Source organism: Electrona antarctica (genome assembly GCF_951216825.1).
Source record: "Electrona antarctica genome assembly, chromosome: 3".
Taxonomy (NCBI): Eukaryota; Metazoa; Chordata; class Actinopteri; order Myctophiformes; family Myctophidae; genus Electrona; species Electrona antarctica.
Window position 1 is genome coordinate 13,572,444 of NC_136808.1, and position 26,339 is coordinate 13,598,782.

Below are 26,339 nucleotides of genomic sequence, written 5' to 3' on the forward strand. Positions count from 1 at the left end.
GCTATTTTTAATAAAATGAAATTTTTTTACAAGGTTTAAACAACATTATGAAACAAACCCAAAATAAAACGCCGCAACCCGCAACTACCAATTGAAATGTTTTCCAAGCACTTTTACAGAAAACAAGCACAAAATCGCTTATAAAGCAGACACGGCAAACCTGGCCCCCATGCACCTTAGCTCTCTAGTAACTTGCCGGTATGTAATTGTCAAGGAAATTAATGTTGAACGTTACATATTTTGATGAAAAACCTTAAGAATAATCATATTTCTTTCCACAAATATTTTAAATATACCATTTTCAGATACAAATAAATTAAAAAGCGATGTATTAACAACAGGCATAATGTTTGTCCTAAAACATTGCGTCCTGGTCCTGCCTGTCTGTCAACAATGTCATGACGTCATATTTAAGGGTCCAAGTCGAGCCGAGCGAGGATCTTAGGAGGATACTCTAAGCAGGGATTGTCTTTTATCTGTTTATGCCTTAGAGTATATATTAATAGAGACGGCACCGGACGGCAAAAAATAATATATACTCTACGGTTTATGCCTAGTAGTAGTAATTCGAAGCAGTCAGTCCACAGTCCCCACAAGCAGTTTTGTTCATATAATTCATGATCATTATGGATCGTAGTGTGGACGGAGCTTCAGAGAACCAGGAGGATCATGGGAGGTTGGCTTTTTTGTTTGGCTTTGCACTGTTGACTTTATTTCTCTTGTCTGTCTTATGACAAGACAAGAGTGTATTTAGACACCTTATTTTTTAACCTGGTTTGCGCTGTAATATTTTATTATTATTATTATTATTGTTTTTGATTCATCTTGTCTTTCCTTTTGCCTTGTTTCCACTGTATATACTGCACTTAAGTTAATGTAAGTTGTTACCTGTGCGACTGATTTCCCCCCACGGGATAATAAAGGAAGGTATCTATCTATCTATCTAGGTCTTCCTCGTGTTCAGAGGAGGAGGAGGAGGAAGGCTCTCCTCTGATGGACCGCAACCCCTCCCCTCCCCCCAACGCCTCCGACATAGAGGACGAGGCCGGGGGGGAAGACGACGCCATCGTTGGAACAGCCTACAGCAAGCACTGGCTGTTCGGCACCCTCACCCGCCTCATACAGATTGCCACCAGAGAGGAGGAGGAGAAGGAGGGAGGCGGAGGAGACTCGACTCACATGCAGCTCACTGATGAAGAGGAGGAGAGCCTGTGTCGAGTGTGGGACATGGCCATGGACCGGGACGTGGCCGGTTTCCTGCAGGAGTTCAAAGCCGCAGACATCCTACTGGGAGTGATCGCCAAGTCCCGCTGTCCTCGACTCACAGAGATCTGCGTAGGAATCCTGGGTAACATCGCTTGCTTTCCCGACACCTGTCTGTCCCTCAGCCACAACCAAGACCTGGCGGAGGTGCTGTTGCTTCTTCTTGGAGACACAGATCCTCGGACGCTATTGGAGACGAGCAGGTTACTGGTGACATGTCTGTCTCAGAAGGACGTCAGTTCGTTGTGGCTTCAGAGAATCCAGCAGCACAAGTCCGTGTGTTCGAACCTAACCTTCATTATGAGCAGCTCTACTAACGTGGAGCTGGTAGTGAAGGTAGGGGAGCTTCTAGACAAGCTGTTTGACCTGGATGAGGAGCTGATGAAGACCTGGATCACAGAGCCACCTGGTGGTGATGAGGAGGAGAACGAAGGTCGGGGTGGTGTGGACGTGACGTTGTCGCTACTCGAAGCCGCAAAGCAGCTCAGGTCGGAGAGTCCAGAAGGTTTAGAAGTTTACCTCCATGTCCTCCAGCTGCTCACCACCACAGATGAAGGCATCCACGCGCTAGCCGCCCCGGACGGGCCCGGCCGGCCCTTGTGGGACTTTTTGTGTTCGGTGGTGGTCGAGGACCTTCTGCAGCCCGGAGACCCTGCTCTTATCCTCCAGGAACAGAAGCTCCTTCTGCTCCACTCTCTGGATGTCCTGTCAGCGCTTTACTCCTGTCTGGACCCCAGGCCTGACACCTACCTGCCGTTGGTTGGAGTGATGCTACGCGTGCTTCGGTACAACAGCGAGCTGCTGCAGAACAAAGCTGAGGAGGTTCAACGGCTCCAGGAGGACAGACGGGAAGCTGATACCCACAAAGACCAACAGGAAGTTGAAACGCAGAAGGATCAACGGGAAGTTGAAAAGCAGACGGATCAACGGGAGGTTGAAACGCAGAAGGATCAACAGGAAGTTGATGAAACACCCAAAGACCAGCATCTCCGGTCTCTGATAGAAAGCACCACAGGGTTCCTGGCTGACCTCCTCTCTGACATCTCCGAGGAGGAACTGTCAGAGCTGGTGACTGACGGCTCTCTGACAGAGAAGACCTGTTGCTGTGCGGCAGCAGCCTTACTGCCACACTTCAGCCATGTTGTGAAACACCTGGCCTCCATGTTGACCCAGACTCATCCTCTGTTGGTACACGCACTGAGGAGGAAGACACTTCCTGAGTCCCAGTCCCAAACCACTTGATCTCTGCCTCGGCCAATCAGCCCAACTCAAAGAGCTTTGTGACGCCACAGAGACAGTTTTGGATCAAAGAGAGATTTGTCGTGACCACAAATAACCCCCCCCCCCCCACCCCCCACACAAGCATTGTTGATGTACACGCCACGGACACTACAAGATTGGGCACTAAGGAAGAGTTGGCACCTCTGTCAAATTTGCCATTTTGTCCGAAATGTTGTTGTCCAAAATAAAATATCAGAAAAGTAGGCTATAATAGTAATAAAAAGTAATGTAAAGTATGATTTGAATACTTTTAGATTCGGGACACCACTAAGATCCCATCCACCTGTCAAAATACTTCCTTAATGTCAACGAAGTCCACGATCACAAGTTCACAACACCAGAGTGAGTTCATCAAACCACATTCAACCCAGATTCGGGTTCAATTCATTTCGCTCCTATGCCACCAAAATGTGGAACACCCTACCAACACCCATTAAGAAATGTGAATCCCTAGCCTTCTTCAAAACCGCTCTCAAAGAGCACTTACGGTCGGCTGCAAATGGAAACTGGCCCCTGTAAAAAAAAAAAAGTAAAAGTCCCCCCCCACCTTTTGTATGTTTGTATTCCCTTTTTTTTTAACTGTATTTGCTGATTTTTTTTGAGTGGTGCAAACCACTCCAACAACTGGCTTTGTTAGTACCCGTGTGTGTTTGTGCCTGTACGGGTGAGCATGGTTGCTATGGTTAGTATGTGACGTGACAGTTGCACCACTCAGTTCACACGGGTGTGATTTTTTTTAAATGTATTTGGTTATTACTTGTGCAAGCAGATTGCGCAAGTATGGCGATCAGCTGGGTATGTCGGTGTTGTCCACCGGCCAATAAGGGACCACCATTCTTGATGAAGGTGATCGGCTGGGTATGTACTGTATCGGGGTAGGAATGGTGGTCCCTTATTGGCTGTTGTTGGTGACGCAACTAAGGTACGTTTCAAGGTTGGTATAAGGTCAATAACGGGTCTAAAGGATTTAGAACAGCAGTTGTAATAGACATTAGTTAGTAGCAGTATTTGGGTCCGTGGTGAAAATCAATCAATCAATCAATGCACAAACATGAGCAGCTAGACTTATTTGGTGCCGTTGCCCAAAGCAAGTGTCAAAATCTCAAAATATAATAAACTGTTGAGAATGGGGAAAGTATAATATAGCCTATAAAGTATATAGCCCAAGTATATAGCTATACAGTCGGAGGAGCTACAGAATTGTGTAAAAAAACAGCTATGTCACATTGCATTAATCGTTATATACATGTTATACAGGGTATGAAGCTTTTTTGAAACAAATAGCATTTAAAACAATCCATTTGTAAAAAAAAATAAAAAAACGAATTTACAAGAATCCATTCATAAACATTTATATAATTAAAACTTAATACAGGAAAGGTGGGCACTAGGGTAGTAGGGAACTCTGGGCAGTGGGCACCATTATTTTGGGCAGACTGGGCGCCAAATTATGGGCACATTATGGGGAAAACTGAGCCCCTTCTAGTAAAAGTTTGACAATTTCACTGGACCGTGCCCACATAAATACGCTTGCGTTGTTGCCCCTCGACTTCTCCGTGCGTGCAGAAACAAAAATGCAGGTCTCATTGAAAATTATAGGTGCGTTAAATCACTGCCCGTTTGAAAGGACCTTAACTGTCTCTAACCTTAATCCTCCTAACTCTCAGCTCAGTAAAACTATGCCATGCATAACTCAGTTAACCCTAATAATCTAGTGCCCACTCTTTTTGTACCCATATTTCCCTAGTGCCCACTCTTCTCACCCCAAAGTATAAAGTACCCACTCTGAGAGTCCACATTTCCCTAGTGCCCACTCGTCCTAGGTGCCCAGTATGTTTGACTAGTACGGACTACCTTTCTTGTTACTGTTTTTCAAATGATTTTATATTTCCCCCATTAATACTGTACTGTATATTCTGTGAGTTTTTGTATGATCTTTGAACTGTTCAATGGTTAAATAAAAAAAGTTAAATGTAATAAACGTGTGTGTGTAAGGTCACATTCCCACCTAATACTTCGGTAGACTCGATGCGAATGGGAGGAGAATTGGGACTTCTTGCATATTTAATTTACTGCGGTTTGACTTCACACTGTCATCCGCAGCTATGGAAACGCAGCAGGGGGACCTTTATCAATGCGTTCCATTCATAAACTATAGCCTACACAGTGAAATATATGGTGATCAAAATTGATTCAAATTATACTCATAACGTGTCGTGCCGTCTGGGACTGGACTGGACCCCCCCCTCTCTCTCTCTCTCTCTCTCTCTCCCTCTCTCTCTATACGCACGCAGCCACGCACTGTTCTTTTGGGCATGGAAGGAACAGCGCTGAGCGCACTGATATAACAGACAGCAGCGCAAAATGTTTAAGATGAAAGTCCCTACTCCCCAGACAGACAGAATATTCTGTTGGCTATAATACACTGCAGTGTTTTTGTGTTTCCTTAAGCAATTGATTAATGTACTCGTCCTCATTTCGATCAGGGCTTCAGTCTCCTCATTCGACCACGTCTATCCACGGTAACGGGACATCTTTGCGCTGCGTAAAATATGACTTCTCCGTCTCCAACTGTGTTCAGCTCCTCACCCGCCACATTGTTTGCTTCATTTCCTTTATTTGCTGCGGATTGCATTCCCACCTGCACCGTTTCGAAATCAAGTGCGATTGGAAGCGAAGTGAAACCCCCGTTTTTGGTCGAAGTAGAATGCGGTTCTTTGCTGCGCATTAGGATTCGAATGAGGCTTCACACCTGCCAAACGAAGCGCAGTTTCTGACAATGCGCAGCAGGATTCGTTTTAATCGCAGTAAAGCTTTCTGGTGTGAATGTCACCTAAGTCATGGCGTGGGAATCCTGGTATAGTGGAGTAGAGGATGGGGTTCAAAGAGTACTATGTTAAGCGAAGCGAGTTTCAGAGACGAGAGTGATTTTCTGAATGTAGATTGTAATGGATGTAAGCTGTGAGGAAGACCCCAGGGTGCCGGCCTGATTCCGGCGAGCCGCCCCGCGTCCGAAACGGTTGAGAAAAAAGTAAGAGGGGTTTAATTACTTAGTTTAAAATAATGTCAATGTATTTTAAATAGTTACTGTATTGATTTCAAATCATTGAATCGGATAACCATAAAGAACCATTATCGTCCATGTATCGTATTGTCAACCATGTATGTCTGAAATTTCTTTATTAGGAACAATCCCTTGAGATGAATCATCTCGTTTTCAAGGGGGTCCGCGAATGTATCGTGATACGTATCGATGTTAAAATGTATCGTTACACCCCTAGTAGTATAGAGTGCATTACAAATTGACACATTTTACAATCAGAACTGGATTAACACTCAGGATTTTGCATAGGTGTGCATAACTTTAAAGACTATTGACTCCTGGCCTATTCACAGCGCAGCGGTATGACAATTATGATCCTGATAATTATTGCAATCATGAATAATAAATGATTTATAAGGCTGACGTTTGGATTAAAAAGGGTCATTTTGGGGCAAGGGTACCCCCAAAATGTAAACCGAGAACAGGTCATATTTGATGGTTGTGTGAAAGAACACCCTAGAAAACCAAAAGTATTATTAGTATTAAATATAGCATATTCAGAATCACTGTGATAGTGAGACATGAAGGCCCTATATTTAGTCCCCTGAATTTACCCGGATCCACTTATAACATGTATAACATGGTATACTTTAACATGTCATTTGGATGCCCCTAGTGATCACATAACATCTTTAAAGATTTCTATTGCAATCTTCTATGTGCTCCTGGGCTGTTCAATGTCCATTAATCAATTCTCCTGTGACCCTATTCTGGGTATACATTTGGCAGAAATAGCAGATCTGCAAAGTGCAAACTCACAATGTGACGGTTGCGTAGATAGTAAATTAGGGGGGCAAGGTATGAGAAGATACTCATACCACTTCACTAAATGCCAGTTGATTCTGTAGTAAGCCATTCAAAGTTTCCATGGATATAACAGACTACGGTGCATAAACCTTATATAAGATTAAGTTGACTATCATTCAAATTGCATGACGATGGAATACTGGTCATGATCTAGAACTGTCAATAACAACCTCACCTAGAGACTGTTAATAAAGTAACAGATCATTGTTCAAAAATATTCAGTATAAAGCTTATTTATTGATTCATTTTAGCTATATATTTGGCCTGGGGGTATATAATATATACAGAAATCAGTCGCACAAGTCAATTGCAGATGGGACTAAAAAGATGAACATGCAGTGGGTAAAATGGGGTTGATGTTTGTTTTCCCCCAAACAAAAATTACCTTTAGATGTTTGTAAACCAAACTGAAAAACGTGTCTAAAAGTTGTACAGTATGTAATGTTCAGAAAAAGAGAAAATGATTTTGACACAAAGAAAAACAAAACAGCAAATTAAGAAAAGGTTTCCAAAAGAAAAAAGTGAAAGTGTAAAAACAGAAGAAAAAAAAAAGGCAAGCATAGTTTACAGAAAGAAAAAAGTATCAGTGATTGAAGCTGTTGAAAACAAAGAAATACCCAGAACAAATATGGTAGCAATGATTGAACAATTACACAGACAGTGGGTATTACACTTACGTCATCATAACCAAATAAGTAGTAATATACAGCATATTATATATACGTGCTAGTATAGTTATCATTACAGACGTGATATTTCTGAGGTGTACAGTAGTTGTCCTTGATCCTTTCCTCAACTTAACCAATAGAGGGGGAAAGTGCAAAACTGACCACAAATCATTTCAATGCTAACTTCATGTGATGTCACATGTGACGTGTGTATATAGATTTATTTTCTTCTTTTTTTCAAAGCAGGAGTTTAACCAGTGGTCAGAACATCACAGTGAAACATTGCTGTATTTAATATGACAGTATATGTTTTAGAGTTAGACAGTGCAGCCCCAAAGGATGCCTTTATAGTAATAAAGTTGAGCAATACAACGGTCTAATTGCTCAAAATACACCATGTCATCCTGTGCTATAGAAATGGAAAAAAGGTATACAGTAACTACAGTACATCAATCACAGCTGGGATGAGCTTACTTTTTCATTCAAATGATTCCATATCCAAACAGAAACTGCTGTTCCTTAGCATTCATTAGCATTGTATCTTCATAGGTTAGACATACATTTTTCAACCTGGCAAAAGCAAGTTAACTGAATCTTAAAAGAATTGAGTGAATTTAACCCCAGCCTTGAAATGGACACAGAACTGTAGTGGCCTGATGAACTTGAACAGCAGTGACCACAGAAACAAAATATTAATCTAAACATGAAACATTTCAATGTTGTAGAGTATTCAAATCTTTTTTTCAGGTGAAAATAGTCAACCAATGTAAACGAGCCAATCTATTTCCTAAAATGAGTGACTAAATCTTGAAGTAAGGCAAATCACTGCATTTGAGACGTTTCAAATTGTGAAACAAATTACAGTGAGTTGCAGGATAAACGCATGCTTTATTCACTGGCACATCAGTTCACTTTATAAGTAAAAAGATTTTAAGACCGAACATGTGGTTTAATTGTTCAGATGGACATTGTTTTTGCACTGCACTTTGCAGGTGAAGAAGCCTCACAGTCACTGCCATCATCACTCAAGCATGCTCAAGACAACTAAAACTGGGCAGTTTCTGAGCTCTGTGTGCTAGAAGGACAAACCAAGAATGGGGTCATGTGTTCACAAATGCTTTAACTGGGGGGGGCACAAACATTCACACTGAGCATTGTGTTCCAAACAGCCAAATTGGACAGGGTGTCCACTGTTCAGTAAAAAGATTCTCACAACCAGTAGTATTCTCCAATACTTGACAGGACCCGAGTGGGCTGTAACAAGTGCCTTCGTACATAGGCAGGTAAAAGAGAGTGGACTGAAGATTGACTGCTGTGCAGGATGACAGAAATGGAAACTCCTGTTGCAGTGCTTTTACACAATAGAGAGGAGAGAAGAAAGCTAGTGTGCATTGTCTGTAGTCATTTCTACTCTTTTCTCCCTTTCACTCCATTTTTCAGCACACTGACTGGAATTCTACAACTTTCCCATTTGTGTATGTGTGTGTGCGCGCGTGTATTCTCAATATAGTCAGCAATATCAAACAGATTGTGTCTTGTCAATTTCCCTGGTTATGTCAAGTACATAATGCAACCCTCTGCCCTGTCGCTACCCGTGACCCCCTTCCTTCTTGAGCTCATGTTTTGGATTTGCATTTCAGCAGCCTTGACTTGTATAATTCCATGACTTGACATGCATATGTCTGTGTGTGTCTCTGTGTGCGCTTTTTCAGTTGATGGGGAGGCAGGAGAGTGTGTGTTATATCAGGCTGTTCAGTGGGTTGGGTCGCTGTGTATTTATATGCATGTATGTGTATGTATATGCATGTCTACAAGTGTTTCTCAGTCCAGGGGTGGACAGGAGGGTAGCTCACATCTGGCTGTTCAGCAGTGAGGAGTTTGGGTGTGTATTCTCAGTCCAACAGGGTGTCTGACCCTCACATCTCTGGCTGTTCTGCAGTAACTGGTTGGGGTCGTGGCTCAGGCGACTCGTAGCGTTGGTGGAAATTTCTTTTTCTCAGCTTCTCTGGGGCTTTCCTCCACAAGACAATCTCCTAAATAGAGGGACAGAGAGGAAATCGAGTGTTTTTCTCACAATCGGACGATACCGATCTTGTGCATAATTTGTACACAATTCCAAAATTATATGAGCAGTTGAGACGAATAACAGTCTTAAGTCCACACTAATTATCCATAATGTATAAATGATGGATATGGGGTCAGGACAGATGGGCCTTATTTCCGATCGAGTCATTTTGAGTGAAAATCATCCGATCACCAATCGGTGACCGATCGGAGCACCTCTATGTTGCCATACTCTTGTGGCAGTCTACAGAGACTCTCTATGAGAAAGCAAGAAAGAAGAACATGATCTAGAAATGAATGCAGAAATGTTTAAATGTATACTATAGCTTCACGTATCTGACATGAAAGATCAGGGAACCCATCATATTTCAGAAATACGCTGAAGCCAGGTAAAAAGAAAAAAGTATGCTTGATACAGATGCAGCTGCCTGTGCAACCATTCAATAACCACAAGAGTTCAAAAGTTATAACAAATATTTAAATATCTCTGCCTGTTACCTGCTGTTTGAAGTACCTCCTGTCCTCTTCATCCACCAGCACCAGATTAAGGAAGTAACGAACAGAAAACTTCTTGTTGACATCCCTCATTGTGGCTGTGAGATCATATCCTGTCAACAGAAGGAGCAAATACACAATCACACATCAGCCTTTCCCGTTTGTTAACTGCACCAGAAAAACTCCACTCAATGGTGATGCTAGAAAATACACAATATTGTCGCATAACAATTTAAGGCGTGCCCAACAAGCATTTGGTTATTTTAGATATCAGAAATTACATTTAAAATACTTTTTAACGTGCTCTGTGGCTAACTGTAAAAATAAAAAAAAATAAAAAATCATGCCATGTTATGCTCCACATGACGAGTGAACAGATTCTGACATCTAAAATTGTTTTTGTCCAATTTGATGGCACCATGGCAGGGAAAGAGTAACCCGACTCCGCCAGATGGGGGCAGTATTGATTCACAAGTTCACTAGCCTCCATCTGGGCTCGCTCAGGGATTGATGTTAAACCGGCCAGTGGCATCGGGAAGCACTGTTAGTTTTCATCATCTACGACGCACTGTGAGCTTGCAGATCAGCTGTTGTCAAGACAGAGCAGACACTTTTTTTCATAGACTATGCAATGTTGACCCCCCCCCCCCCCGCCCCATAGGATCTTTAATGAATTGCAGCTTGGTTAAAACCGCTCGGAACGGAATTTAGTAATTTCATTAAAAAGGATAGTTTGGAGGTCGAAATCCTAAAAACAGGGCTAGGGTACAGCCTTACAGCTTTCTTCAGCGATGCAATCTCAGATGGAAGTACACTGTGATTGTGAAGAAAGCGTGTCTTCCATCTGGCGGAGTCAGGTTAGGGAAAGAGTGCAAATATGAGAAATTCCTACCTGCCAGAAAGAGCCTGATGGGTATGGATTCTCCTTTAACTGGAGCTCCGTCCATGATTTCATACTTGGCAACCGTTTCGGTCTCTGTGGTAGTGCTGGGACCTGGACAAAAAAAAAATCACGTGATTATTTCATTTGATCAAGATAAAAACTAACCCATGATCTTTCCACTCAAACACAACTCATAAAGCTCTGATCAGAGGGGGTAGGGAAACCACGGGGTCTTGGACATGTCTTTCGGAAAAACAAAAGCCAATAATGACGTTGGTGCAATTACCCTACCCGCCGCAATGCAGGGCAGGCATTCCTGTGTATGACTGGTAACAACTCAAGATGTAGGCTGCCACGAAGAGATGACATCTTCACTAGCTTATTTTGCTGCAACTGACCAGCATCTCACTACAAGTGTTTCATTTCTCCGTTTCTTATTTGTCTTCTTTGCATGTACAGTGAGCAATTGAAGGAATACCATCCCTACTGCTTCGTATAATTGCAATACTCGCTAGGAATTCAAGGTCTAGAGCGGGCTGGTAGCCGTGCATCGACCACATGCAGTGCATGTTCCAAGTCTAGCTCGAGACCTACTACGTTTCTGTTGTTTTTCCCCTCTCCTCACTCCTCTATTTCAACAAAGTGGTCGCCACCATAGACATAGAAAGGTAGACGCCTCCTTCGGCTCTGGGGCGTTTGTATTTCGAAAGTAGGCAACATGGAAGGAAGCTTTTACGGAAGCATAGCGGAAGCGTCTGCATGCGTCCAAGGAACGTAATTGTGCGCCACAGAAGGGGGGGGCGTTCGATAGGCCAATCAGATGTTTTCTAATGCCAATAAACCTCCTTTGGATCATATTTGCCATTGGCTGGGTTTCTCAAAGGACATTTCTTACACCTCTTCTTAAGAAGTGGTTCTGCACATGCTCAGTTGCTCCTCTAGGCCACACACAGAAGCCTGTGAACATAGACATTTCGTGCATAGATGTGCCACGCAATGGTAGGCCTCAGGCCTCAGGCCTCAGGCCTCAGGCTTGAGGCCTGAGGCCTCAAGAACCGAATACATTGTATAAGGTGTGTTTATTTTAAATTACCAATAAACTTGAACACACACATACATACATACAGAATGGTAGACCTGAGGCCTACCATACCAGGCCTGAGGCCTACCATACCAGGCCTGAGGCCTACCGTACCAGGCCTGAGGCCTACCGTACCAGGCCTGAGGCCTACCATACCTAGCCTGGTTAATAAACCAGACCGAATCAGCCGTTGGCAAAAAAAAAATTGCCTGCTAGCGGATTAGGGTCTGGCGAGGCTCAGTAGCACGCCTCTTTCCTACAACCGAGAACAGGTCGGGCCAATCGGGACACGGTATGCAATATGGGCGGGCTTTGGTACAGTGACGTTCAATGCTTGAGACCTTTGACTGACAGTAGCTCTGACCAATTGCGTCGAAGAGAAAATGTTTGAACCCGCCCCCCGGGAAATTAAATCCAAGTGGAGCCAGCCCAGACTAATATACCGCGACAGTGTTGTGTGATATTAGTCTGGCTTATTAGCCAGGCTATACCATACCAGGCCTGAGGTTTGGTATGTTTTTTTGTTGACCAAAAGGGAGTGTTGGCAGAAGCCTCAACTTATAATGCCTGCCCTTTTAATATTCAAAAAAGCTATAAAGTATGAAAATACAACAGAAAAAAAAACAAAGAACAAACAAAAGCAAAACAAGACAAAACATATTATACATTATTATACTTTTTTTTAAGAGTAAAGAGAGCCTACTGTAAGCTGTCCAAATATTATTAAATTAAATTTCAGAATGGTAGACCTGCGGCCTACCATACCAGGCCTAAAGCCTGAGGCCTACCATTGCATGGCACATCTATGCATGAAATGTCTATGTTCACAGTAGGCATGCCACGGTATGAGATTTTACAGTACGGTACGGTGCCGGTATTGAAAACCTATACCTCGGTATTCCACGGTATTTATATTAAAAAAAAAACACCTCCTTATAAGCCCTTCTTTGTTCCCCAACCTGTAGGCCTACATATCTTATTTCTTTATTTTTACCTTTTATGATAATTTGAATTTTGTTATTTGTCATGTGACTTGTCATGTCATTATGAATTGATTACCCAGGACCGAATGGAAACAAGACTGCAAGGACTTTTTTCAGTGATCCCTTTGGACATGTGTTTGACTGTACCCTATACTGATTACATTTCTGCCAATAAAGTATTCAATCAATGAATCAATAGCTATTCCCCACTGTATTTCACTGTACTATGGCTCCCCCTAATGGCCGTTTTGTACCCTGCACGCTGTAGTGCAATCTGCGCATGCTCACAACTGCGTGCCTCTGTGTTGACACTTGACAGTTCCCACTTTTAGTTTAGTACATGGAATATACAATTGGATCTGCAAGGTGTCTTTCAGCAACACTAACTCAAAGGTAGGAAGCAACTTTTCAATCTACTGCAGCTGTGTGGTGAAAATAAATGTTTTGCCTTAGTCTGGGAGTGGAGTTGCACTGCATGCGCAGCATGCGCCGCCCACCAACGCTGTATTAAAATACCGTAAGCTCGGAAATCTCACGGTATCAACACCGTGGCTGTTCCTGTCGCGGTATTACCGAAATTCGGTAAACCGCGGCATGCCTAGTTCACAGGCTTCTGTGTGCGGCCTAGAGGAGCAACTGAGCATGTGCAGAACCACTTCTTAACACATAATTTGCTAACCACGTATCCGTACGTCTTTAATTAATCAAACGTCCGGTGCGAATCACGTATCCATACGTTTTAAACACTTTTTTATTGAATACTTTTCATCTTTTTACCCACCCGGACAATGAAGAACCATCCCCCTATCATTGCTACTTAGTCCCGCTCACGTGATCAAAAAAGAAAAAAAGAAAAAAGAGCCTCCCCCCTCCTGAAAACAGGACGGCGGGCCTGTCAGTGTGTGAATAGAAGTATCACATTTCGCCCAACACCGTAACACTCGATTCCCCCCTCCCCTCCTGTTTCTCCCGAGGAGGAGGACCTTGTGAGATGGGGGGGGGGGGTCTGCCTCTCGGAAAAAACATGATGAACGAACGCAGCCTAAACAACACCAATCTGCACCGTCCGTATGGATGCATTGCCAACTGCCATAAAACCCCACGAAGAATAAGAATAATCTGCACCGGATCGGCATTGCATAACGTCTGCAACACACATGGACAGATGCATGTTTCCTTCTTCATACTACGAACTAACAAACGAACCACAGTATCGAGGCACCGCCATGACAACAGACAGTGGCCGGTTACAGGTCTACCGTTGCGGAATCACGGATCCATCATAATCGGCGATCACTCGGACGTGTGATTGTAACGCTTTTGTATTCATTATAATTGCAGTGATAAGACCGCAATGAACGCGTTGGGGACGTCATCGACCCGGTTGTAACTTAGCCTATAAACGAACGAAACTTTTCCCCATCACAAACGGTTTATATACACCTTGGTGTTGTGTGGAAGCGACTGACTTTTTTCTTCCTCGCCCCAACATCACCGCCGGTTAGAACATGCCCAGACATGTACAGTCTGGCATCATATGCGATCGATCGTAACACTTTTGTATTCATTATAATTGCAGTGATAAGATCGCAATGAACGCGTTAGGGACGTAATCGACCCACCACCACGAAACCGTGGTGGTGTCTGGTGTGCTGTGGAAGCGACTGACTTTTTTTCTTTCTCGCCGTACAGTTATCTACATGCACAGATGGATAAGTACTAGGCCTAATGACAACGCTGGATAGTGGGACTTTGATCAAGACTTTGATGTCCCCTGTTAGTGCGGCGATCGACGGAATGAAAGCAATCTGTGCGATAGATTCAGCGATCCTCCTCCTCCTCCTCCAGTAACAAAGCAGACTTATGGAAAGTTTAAAGTCACAGACATTGACAGGCAGATATAAAAATTAACACAATAAATATCCTATACATCCTATACATAGCGACATATAAATACTATATACCGTATGAAACAGAAGACTCTCTGTGGGACAGAGTTGCACCACTCACTTCACAGGGGTGTGAAGTGAGTGGTGCAACTCTGTGGGACAGAGTTGCACCACTCACTTCATAGGGGTGTGATTTTTATTATTACAGTAGAAGTTTACAGACCAAACTGTAAATAAAAGGTTTACATGACTTTCTGCCTCAGTCCGTATATAGCGAGCTGTAGTGAATAAGTAGAGAACAGAGTTGCACCGCTCACTTCACAGGGGTGTGATTTTTATTATTACAGTAGAAGTTTACAGACCAAACTGTAAATAAAAGGTTTACATGACTTTCTGTCTCAGTCCGTATATAGCGAGCTGTAGTGAATAAGTAGAGAAGTAGAGTTGCACCGCTCACTTCACAGGGGTGTGATTTTTTATTATTACAGTAGAATTATTTTCCTTATGAAAGCAGAGAGTCTTCTGTTTCATACGGTATATAGTATTTATATGTCGCTATAGGCCTTATTTTGTGAATATTGAGGAGTTCACGTCCATGTCTTCTCTGAAGTTATCTGGTGGGCACAAGCTGCATTCAATAACCAATTACTGTCAAACTGTAGATGGGATCAATGTGTACTGTTTTCCTCGTAAAAGTACACATTCAGGGCTTTCATTCGGTGTATAGGATGTATAGGATATTTATTGTGTTCATTTTTATATCTGCCTGTCAATGTCTCTGACTTTAAACCATCCATAACTCTGCTCGCTGTTCAAGATAACCACTTCCAGGCAAAAGCAGGTGTTGCAAAAAGGTCAATATCTCCAGAATGGAACATGGTAAAATCAAAATGTATTTTTTTAATTGAAGTGGACAAGTTCAGCTTTCTTTTGATGTATGCGTGTGATTCTCGCTATAAGAGAACATTTTGCTGTGGGCCCCCGAACAAGGCCTTCGTGCAACGGTAGCAACATCAGAATAGGCCTGGGGAGATTCTGTAGCAATCAAAGTGTTAAGAAGAGGTGTAAGAAATGTCCTTTGAGAAACCCAGCCATTGACAATGAAAGGAGAAATTAGGTCAAATGTCTGCCAAATATGACGTCAATTTGTGTCAACACAAACATCTTAGAAAGTCTAAAGAATGCCACTGCATTCTAGTTCCGATGCAAAGTTTATTTGAAAGTAATGTCAATGACCCAGCAACAAGCTGCTTCATTCAGGGTCAAAGGTGAATAAACTGGGTAGCATTATTTGTATTAAGAGTTGATTTCTCCAGCCTGACCTGTGATCTTATAGCCCAATGTCTTTGTACTTTTGGTTTGTCAGCCTGTAGTAGTATGTGCAGTGAGAAAAATCACCCTCCCCGCCTTACCAGATTAGTGTTATATTAATTATACAGTAGCTGGATGTCTATTCCAGAGATCTGTTGTAATGACGTATGCCTGTGTTAAATATACATTTAACTAAATGATAAGTTTGACATATACAGCCATCTTAAGTCTTACCTATACCAGTAATCTCCTTCTTAATGAGCTGCAGTTCCATGTGTTGGATTTTGATCCTGACCAGCAGGAAATAGATCTTTCCTACGATCACATCCTTAAGATGATACCTAGAAAAAAAGAGAATACTAGCTCAAACTCGAACTAACACTACGCTTTAACAGCGGGCGACAGCCAGGCGTATTTTCCCAAGTGCGTTATTTGTCTATGGGACCCGGCAACTACTGCCGATAGCAGGTGAAGAGGCGATTGTCGAAAAGTGGGCGGAGGAACGTCGTTCAAAAACATTACATATTTTATCCTTGGACGACATCGTCCGCCGATAGCCAATCAAATTCACGCTGCTTTGTTTACCCTCCACGCGGAACCATACCACCTATACGGGGACATGAGTAATGACAGCAGGAATGCCCACTAGGAGATTCTTTATTGCCCACAGTCGCCTGTTAAAAAAGCGGATTCGATAAGGATTCACTGGATCCAATTACATTTGTAATTCAGATTTGGTGAGCAAGATAACATGAAATGACACGTTCTTGGAGTAAAGCAATGCTTACTTTGACTTGTTGTATTCAAACTCAATATGCAGACAGTCTTCTATGCCAACCTCCATCTTGATGGAGTTGTTGACGTCTGGGTAGGTGGCCAACTGGTGGACAATCAACTCGTATTCCTTCACGAGGTCAGACAGACGACGGACTATTGTCACCCTAAGGAAATACCTGGAGAAGAAACAGAAGAAACTTACATTATATATATGTCTACGTCACACAGGTAACCATGCAGCACTATCTCCGAACATAAAAACACAGAGTAACACCAATTAAAATATATATTATGCCAAGGTCCAAAGTTCTTCATTTTTACTACCGATATTCTTTCCTGGTGAGTTGCAAAATGTCTTTACAGAACATGTTTAGAAGAACATACATTATGGTGAAAATATTTCATCATATCATCATTAAAAACTGTGGTTGTAAACAAGGCTAATAGACTATACAAGAGTCGGACATTAGCTCCAGTGTAGGACTCATAGAAACATCAGTGTGGTTGTAAAGGCTAATATACTATACCTGAGTCTGACATTGGCTCCAGTGTAGGACTCGTAGGGCTTCTCCACCTGCATGAACTCAAAGTCATAGCTCCTGTTCTGGGCCAGCTCACCAGGCAGAGCTAGCTCCTTCACCAGGTCCACAAACTCATGGGTGTTGCTTTTATCAGAGAAGAGCTCTGCAACAAAGCAAAGTGGTTCTTTTATTTCTCTTTTTCAAAGTGGAAAGCATTTCCATAAAACAGCAACTCCAGCCCCAGAATCGCTAGCTCCGCCCATTTAACAAAATCACACTTGTGTGAAGTGAGGGGAACTCTTATCATCATAAGAGTGCCCCTCCTCATACAACACATTCCGTGCACAACATGTCTACTGTTGAGCTATAAGCGACTACTGGGTTGAGCAGAGGATCTGTACACACAGTTCCACATTAGTTCCTAGACCAAATGATTAGACCAAACTTGTCTTGTAAATATTCTGGAGTGTCTATCCCAGACAGACACTGGACGAGAGTGTTATGTCCAAAAGCATGACATGATCCTACAAATAGAGCTTTAAAAAAATGCTCAGAAGCACACTGGGCTTCTGGGTATGTCCGTCTGTACCCACCCCCAAGATGTCATGGTCTTTCCATTCATCGCTAATGCAGATTTCCTATGCAGTGATTCTAGCAGAAAGTGGGTTTAGCTGTACTATGGCAAGCTGCAGGCTGCACATGACAAGCACATGTTCAATTAAACAAGAGCAAACCCATGCCATGTTGCTGAGTTTTTCTAGCGTGGCTTTGCCAGACACATAACGGGGATTCACTCATACCTCTTCCCCGCTATGAGGAATCGTGTGAATCCACGTTAGTTTTTCAGCAATATAGTAAAAAGAATATCACTGCTTCATAATGAGCTCTTTAGCGTTGATGTGGAAACACCTCAGTGCACCAAAAGTCTTCCCGAAAATGTCATATTATCGATAGAGGTATTAGGTACAAAACACTGCAATATTTCATTTCATCAATACTGCCCAGCCATATTTAAAGATAGGTTAAAGCAATGACACTTGTTCTGCCGTACATACCATCCATCCATATTTAACGGTAATAAATTCTTATGACTTCCTCTCCATTACGTTGATAAAAGTAAACACAATGACCTCTTCAAGACATGTCAAGGGTGCACACAAACAACGAAACCCTGATCGATCGCCTTCAATTTCACTGCATTTTGTGCGTCTGCTGACAGAGAGAGCCTGGGAATGAGGTCAGTGGACAATAAGACCATATGATCCACTATTAGAATGCAATCTGTCAGTGCAGAGGAAGGAGAGAAGGTGCCAGTGGCTGAGGAGGAGGTAGCCTAAGGTCACCTTCACACCAGGATGCTTTACTGCCATTAAAACGAATTCTGCTGTATATTGTCAGAAAGTGTGCTTGTTTGGGCAAGTGTGAAGGCTCATTCGAATTCTGGTGTGCATCAATTGGGTTTTTCTGGTTGTGTGTCAAAGTGTTCTTGAGCAAGACGCTTAAAGGGAAACTTCACCCTTTTTGCAAAAGAAAATATGTTAATGACGTTTAGAAGATTTAGAACACTTTCCTGGGGGTCTTTGTGTGTAATATGTGGTTTTAGATATTTTAGATTTTAGCAGTGAGCCCAGTGTCTCTGATGTCATGGACGCGACATACCAAAGCCTACACGGGTTGTGCAGTCGACGCGCTGTGATTGGCCAGTCGCTGTGATTGACAGCCTAAACCTAACCCTAACCTTAACCCCAGTAAACTTAACTTGCCCGGGGGCGTGGTTATAAACACAACCCGTGTAGGAATTAGTATGTAGCGTCATGGACACTGGGCTCACTTACTTCCTGGACTACATGTTGTCTCAGTAAGACAGCCCTCCCCCTATCCACAAGGAGGAGCAGTGCACCGAAGCATTATGGGAATTGTATTCCAGGAAGGAAGTGAGCCCAGTGTCCATGACATCAGAGACACTGGGCTCACTGCTAAAATCTAAAATATCTCAAACCACATATTACACACATAAAGACCCCCAGGAAAGTGTTCTAAATGTCATTAACATTAACATTTTGTGTCCCTAACTGCTGCTGATGAGGAGCCATGCTGCAAGCTTGTACATCTGCTATTTTTAAACATTTTTGAAAGATCTTGAAAGTGTTTTTGAATTTTTAATAATTTTGAATTACAAAAAAGTTTGAGAACTAGCACCATTTCCGCATGGTGCTCGTTTGACCATAGGTGCTGCTGACACATTTTACTGTGTATTCTTTGCTACTGTGTTTTGTTGTATATGACTATATGGCCTCAGGTCTAACACCTCTTCTGCACAAGCTAGGAGCGAGCGAACGACAGCGTTCCAACGGCGATATCACACGAAATATTGTCCCGATATGGAGTGTCACCCATTGCGTTTGTTGCGATAGCCTGAACCAATTAAGTAACCAATAAATAATAGCGTGTAGATCACAACCAATAAAAGTGTTTGGGGACGCAAAGCCTCGCTCAAATAGAGACTCTGCGAGCGAATGACGTCTGCGAGGGTGGATGACGTCGGTACGTCAGGACAGTCTCATTGAAAAACATGTTGTATAATGAGATTTCCTCGTTCGAATCGCTGTCAGTGTGGATGAGGTCTAATTTGTCGCTAGGCTGAATGCATGGTGTGTGAACTCACCTATCTGTCCAACAAACTCGATGCGGATACCCTGGTGCTCCAGTCTCTTTCCACCCTGCTTCACATTCAGATTGACCTGCAAGGACAACAGAACCACAAAATCTATCAAATCTATCAAAAACGAGGATATCACTCCCTCTTGTCAGACAGAGAGCTAATATAACCATGTCTGAATAGGATTTCTCAAAAAGAAAGAAAAGAAAAACCTCACAGACCACCTCACATATTTTCCCTGTTTTAAAATACTTCAAATACTTTGAGACGTTGTGGGCTGGTAAATCGGCGATTTGAACTATTTAACATTCGTTTTTCAAAATAGTAAAAAAAACGTTTAGGGATAAGGGGTAGGGAATGTATGAAAATAGGCACCCAATTGCATAATTGATAACAAACGCAAATGTTTTTGTTGCATAAGATTTCAGAGATCCAATTAGTAAGGTTACTAGCAGCAGCAGCACTAGCATTTACTAGCAGTTAATAGCAGCACTTTGGTAGGAGGTTTGGGTTGTATAGTTACCTTGCCATGATGTAACTCCAAAAGGTGGACAAGAAGAAATCAAAAATAATTGCATTTATCAGTCCATTTGGATCAATTTGTACACTCTCAAGAGTTACACAGCCATACGGGGCCATTTGGAACCCACTCAAGGACACGTTGAGACCCACGTGTTTCCAGTGAGGCAACATGCACAACAGTAGCACCTTGACTCTGTTTTTCGGCCTTTATTAGATAGTACACAGTAAGTTGACAGGCGATGGGGAGAGATATGGGGAGTGACATGGAGCAAAGGTCGTCAGGATCGGGAGTAGAACCCGCGACACGCTGTCAGGCTTAGCAGCCTGGGTGTCCGGACCACTAGGTCATCCCGGGCCACCCTGACTCTGTTTGACCAGAAGGAAGTAGGTAAGGGGTCCAAGTTCTTTTCCAAAATGGTGTGTGTGCGTAGATTCCATTAGGATCAGCTGAGTAGTGCTGGAGGCCCCCAGGGGCCCACATTCAGAACCAGTGTAATTAACCCATTCTGGACAGGAACCCGTTTTGGTGTTTTAACTAAGCATTATGTTATACTTTAGATATTGAAAAATAGCAGATCTACAAGCTCATAGCGCTTGTAGGTCTGCTATTTTTGAAAAATCGTGAAAATGTGGCACAAATCTTTGAATATATATTCTTTCAGAGCGAAAGTTTTTCTTATTTCGACATCAGGCCTAAATGGGTTAAGGGCCAACATACTGTACTGTACCTTCCCAGACACCGACTCTCCATCGTAGAACAGGTAGTGTTTCTCCACTTTCCCATCTTCTGTCTTCAGCTCGGCGGTCTTCCTGTTTTCAGCATCATTCAGCAGCACGTCTATCTCACATACCGGCCCGAACAAACCCCCCAGGAAACTCTGGAAGAATAGAAAAGAGTAGTATATTAACTAACAACCCCCCCAGGAAACTATGGAAGAATAGAAGAATAGAAAAGAGTAGAATATTCACTAGCATGTCTACTGAACACAACTATAATCCTCTCAAACATATACTGTAGGGTGCGTTTGGAAATGCGAACCGGGAATGTGCTCAGTTTTTTTAGAGCACTGGGCGGTGACGTCATAGAGCACACTAAATGTGGCTTATTTACAACGGGGTGCACATGCAGATCCGACACAACAAGGGTCCGACATGCAGAAATCACCCATCGCTCCCGACATGAGTTGCACCGTGCTTGCGGTTAGGGTAGGTTTTGGGTGGGTAAGGTGTCGGTCTAATGACAGTCGGACCAATAGTATGTCTGGACAACCACAACTTCTGTGTAGGGTTGGTCAATGCGGGCACTCTGCACACGGGGCGCAGCGCACTCGATTTTCGACCGACAACTCACCGAGTGCACTGAATAAACAAACGACAAGAGGGCACACCAGTGCACTCAGTGCGAATTTCTGAACGCACCCATAGTCAAAAATGACATTCTGTACAACATCAAAACTGTCTTGAGTCGCCAACAGCATAAAGTTTAATTACTTGATTGTATGAATCATACATGATTGAGAGACTAGTTCACCCTCCAAATAATATTCGCAAGGAATCTCTGGACAATTTTGCCTTCAACAGAGACACGCGCCCCAGAGCTACCTTTTTATGTCTATGGGTTCTCAGATATGAATTCAGGGAAAAAAGTATAATTGAAGACAATGAATACGGCCTGAGCCAACTATATGTAAGTGATTCCCAGCGACGAGCGACGTGAGCGTCACAGACACAACAGAATAAATTTAGACCAGTGGTTTTCAACCTTTTTCAAATAAGGCCCATTACTTTTTTGGCATTTGAGCCACGGACCACCATTTGATGAGATTTAGCCTCCAAAAACTAAGAATATTGTGTTGTTGTTAGTTAGGATTTTGTCCACAATTCCATGCTGTGGTAGAGCTACATTCTCTAGCCCAATTGTGTAGATCTCCTGTAAATTAAGTAATGCAGATGTTTTACAATAATTTAGCTTTTGAGAGCTTTACATGAAACCAAATGGACCCATAAGTGTCCATTTATTTCCTTTAAAGTTAAAGATCTAATAAGGGTCCATTTGGTTACCAACTGAATTCTCCATCACCTGGAACCTTCTTAAGGACCACTGGTGGTCCACAGACCACTGGTTGAAAACCACTGATTTAGGATGTTGTGTGCGCTTACTGTACTGTAGAGAATAGAGATATATATCGATTATTCATTATCTGAGTCACTGCGGCCATTAATAATCGATGACATTTTATGTCAACTTGCCAACACAATATACACACTGTAAATGCAAAAATGACAGCTGGCGCATCATGAGCTATAGGCTATGACAGGCAGCTTTATATCAGCCAAATGACTTAAAGCCCAGCCAGTCAATTGAACAAGAACACATTTGCTGTTGTTGTGACCATTTGCAACTTTACTAGCATTTAATGATGAATTGAAAATGGAGGACCCTGATGTAAACAAGTCTTATAAGTGCTTTTTCTGGTTTTACTAGCAGATTGTGTAATGACCTGCACTTTCCTTGAACTGTACCCATTCTCCAAACTGTTAATACAATTTTCAATCAATCAATACCAAGATGGAATAGTACAATTAAGACATCCAGTTTACCAATAACAATTAACATGAGGGATTATTAGTGCATTAATGACAACAAGCTCTAGCTAAAAGCAGACGGCCTGTGACTGTGCTAGCTGTCTCTGCTACTTACTTAGTTGGTACATTACACCACAGGACGTGTTATTATTAAACACTGCTAAGTGAAAGTCACAAGTATAGTGTCAATGAGAATAAAACGAATCGCACTGGTTATTATTGGTTATTGTTTGTCCTCCGTAGACTCACCATGTCGGCTGAACAGTGTCCAGACAGTTGAAGCTAACAGTTAGCCTCCCCGTTAGCCCAGTCAGTGTGTTGCTGTGACAGTAGTGAGATTTTACTCTCATGTGACCTCAGTCATATGAGAGGGCGGAGGCTCTGCTCTGATTTCGTCGACTAAAACTATGACGGAAAAAAAATGTTGGTCGACTACCTTTTTTCACTGAGGGAAAACGAAATAAAAACTATAAGCCATGATGATGACTAAAACTAAGACTAAATTTATTCTGACATTAATTTCGTCAACAAATAAAAACTAGAAAAGTCGCAATTTTGAAGAATTGCAACATAGGCCCCTCCCACTACTTTTGCTAGCCAATTACAATGTCACGTCACCCCTGTAATCATGTGTAAGTAAGTGGGAGGGGATTTATCCCCCCAAAAATCATTTTTCTGCAACAAACATTTTTTGCATTGCGGCGCCCCCTATGCATGGAAATGGAATTACTTTTGGCTCTCAAATTTGGGGTGGATTGGACGTTTGGTTCATGATTTGTGGCATTTTTTTGTAATATATGCCCCTCCCACTAACATCGGAAGCCGATTACGGCCTAACGATACGCACTATAAAAATTCTGCCTGTGCTGTCTTAATCGGATAGGTCCTGAGATAATGTGTACCGGTTTCTGTGAGATTTGGACAAAATCTGTAGGAGGAGCAAAACGTTTTGGAGAAAATTCAAAATGGCGGAAAATCTATCCTGAATTGGGTGTGGCCTATATGGAGAGATGCGTCATGACCCAAGGAATCCAGGGAAAAGGGAATTTTACGACCTACGGTTCAAGAGTTATAAGCCAAAACGTAAAGTGGGCTGTTATAGCGCCACCATGAGGCCGACTGATATAATTATAAATTAATTAATTTTAGTCATAATTATGAACCTCCCCTCCAAGTTTTTTAACTATAGCTTACGGTCTCAGAGGAAAAAATACTTGAATGTGAGTTTTCGCATTTTCCCATTCATGTCAATGGGGACATTTAATGCACAAATAAATTAATATCAATTAAACTATAGCCTACAACATTTCTCTTAGCAAAATACAAGCACACGATTCCCGATGAAGCCAGTCAATTTGACATATGGCTCAAGTGCTGTGGGACAGGTAGTGGGTTATTCCAGTAATTGAAATAAAGTGTAACTTACAATCACGATAGTCTGGTTGCCCTGGGCAACCACACTAATGAGGAGAGAAGTTAGAATGTGCATTTCTGTTGTTTTCTGATTGTTGCGCTGTGTTGTGTCTAATTTTAAATTCAATAATTATTTCCTTTGGACAACACTGGACGAAAATGTAATAATACAATTCAGTGTTCATCCCAATTCTTAGTTTAGAAAAACCTGACCATGCACTCATCTAATAGGCTACACTTTAGTAGATTTAGTTGTCAGGTTACACTGACTGTAAAGTACATGTTATTACAATCATTTTAATGTCCTCTGTCTACTCACTTGTGACCAGGCGCAGCAGCACCTCAGAGCTGTTTCCTCCCAGTGAGTTCCTGATGTGACAAGTTCTGTCCAACAGTTTGGATCTGGTCATCCTACGGACAAGACACATTCTGCATCCCTTTGACAACTACAGTGCAAGCATCACTTGCATACTGAACCCTATGACTGAACTTGACTGAACCACTGAGTTGGGTGAACGTCTTTCTTCTAGCGCCACCCTCAGGCCAATACCTTTTCTGGTATTTTAGTTCTGGTCTAAAGTTTATTTTTACATTCTATGGTCAAGACACAAGTTTTTTATTTCTTATGTCCCCACAAGCTATATTTCGTACCCAGTTGAGTCTGCTAATGCTGTACTGGAGCCAAATTCTTCATAGTGCATTTGTTGTATCACATTCATGCTGTGATCTGATCAAGGATGAGATAAAAGCCCTGTGGTATAGCTGTGATATACGAGAACCAACAACAGGAAGTCTTACTTGGCAGTAGCAAACCTGGCATGCAGCAGCAGCACAACATGTGCCCTAAAGCAGTGGTTTTCAACCGGTGGTCCGGGGACCACCAGTGGTCCTTGAGGGGGCTCCAGGTGGTCCCCAGCTAAATGATAGAAAGCCGATAACCAAATGGACCATTATAGATCTTTAACTCTTGAGAGCGTAAAATGAAACCAAATTGAGCCGTATAAGGGTGAAATGAAATGAAATGAAATCTATATTTACCCAGGGTATCTGGGCTAAGCTCAAGAACTTGTTTCCAGCCAGGCCCTGCTCATAGAACACATTTCATCGTAGTGGTTCAATGCCTTGTTCAAGGGCACTTCAGCGGTGGTAATTTTAACGTGTATTTTAACGTGTCGGACGGCTGATTCGAACTAGGAACCTTCCGGTATCAAGACCGCGCCGCTATCCGTTCGGCCACCGCTGCCACTGATCCATTTGGTCCATATGGTTTCATTGTCTCCACCAGGCCGAAGGCATGGGGAGAGAGTATGTTTTGCACTCCGTCCGTGTGTGTGTGTGTGTGTGTCCGTCCGTCCGTCCTTCCTTCCGTCCGTCTGTGTACAGCTAATCTCCGGCACCGTTAATCCGGTCGATGCCAAACTTTGCACACACACTCCCTGGATGCCAACAATGAACCTCTGCCCCGCATTTTCCAGAACGGCCTGTTATAGCGCCACCATGAGGCAGCTTTTCACATTCTTTACCTAAAACTGCACCGATCTGCGTGAAACGTTGCATGCACACTCCCTAGAGGCCAAGGACAAACCTTTGACCTGCATTTTCCGCATCTGCCTTTTATAGCGCCACCAGGAGGCCGACTTTTGTAAAACACATTTTTTTATATTACTCCTCCAGATTCTGTCCAAAAATCTCACAAATCGTTACACAGTATCTCTATGGTCATGTGCTCAAGTCGGATCTGTCCGATATTTCATATTCCATCCTAATTGGCTATAATTGGCTTTCACAGTTTGCAAGATTGCCCCGTTTGGAACAAAAGCCTCAAATCATGAACGCAGCATGCAATTTACCTGAAATCTTTCACACATTTTCTTACTAGGCTGAGGAATATATCCCACCCTTTTCACATTGGCCTGTTATAGCGCCACCAACAGGTTGATTTTTGCAAAACACATTTTTGGAACAAAATGCCTCAAATCATCCAATTGCCATCAAAGGCAATAAACACGTTTATATTATTTAACTCTCATATT

At 42.6% G+C, this 26,339-nt stretch overlaps 2 protein-coding genes across 2 annotated transcripts; one reads left to right on the forward strand and one right to left on the reverse strand.

Annotated features, from left to right (window-relative positions):
* The first annotated feature begins 428 nt into the window (after positions 1–428).
* Positions 429–3,932, forward strand: saal1 (serum amyloid A-like 1). The gene is made up of 2 exons (XM_079497908.1): positions 429–676; positions 948–3,932. The coding sequence occupies exons 1-2, from the start codon at positions 618–620 to the stop codon at positions 2,503–2,505; spliced, it is 1,617 nt and encodes a 538-aa protein (XP_079354034.1). The 5' UTR covers positions 429–617; the 3' UTR covers positions 2,506–3,932.
* Positions 3,933–6,671: 2,739 nt separating this feature from the next.
* vps26a (VPS26, retromer complex component A) lies at positions 6,672–23,269 on the reverse strand. Its single transcript, XM_079496692.1, has 9 exons — positions 23,143–23,269; positions 21,036–21,185; positions 19,792–19,867; positions 17,133–17,289; positions 16,617–16,781; positions 16,063–16,169; positions 10,574–10,675; positions 9,685–9,794; positions 6,672–9,155 (listed from the first exon to the last, which is right to left on the reverse strand). Exons 1-9 carry the CDS (start codon positions 23,143–23,145, stop codon positions 9,039–9,041), a joined length of 987 nt encoding a protein of 328 aa, XP_079352818.1. The 5' UTR covers positions 23,146–23,269; the 3' UTR covers positions 6,672–9,038.
* Between the last annotated feature and the right edge of the window lie 3,070 nt (positions 23,270–26,339).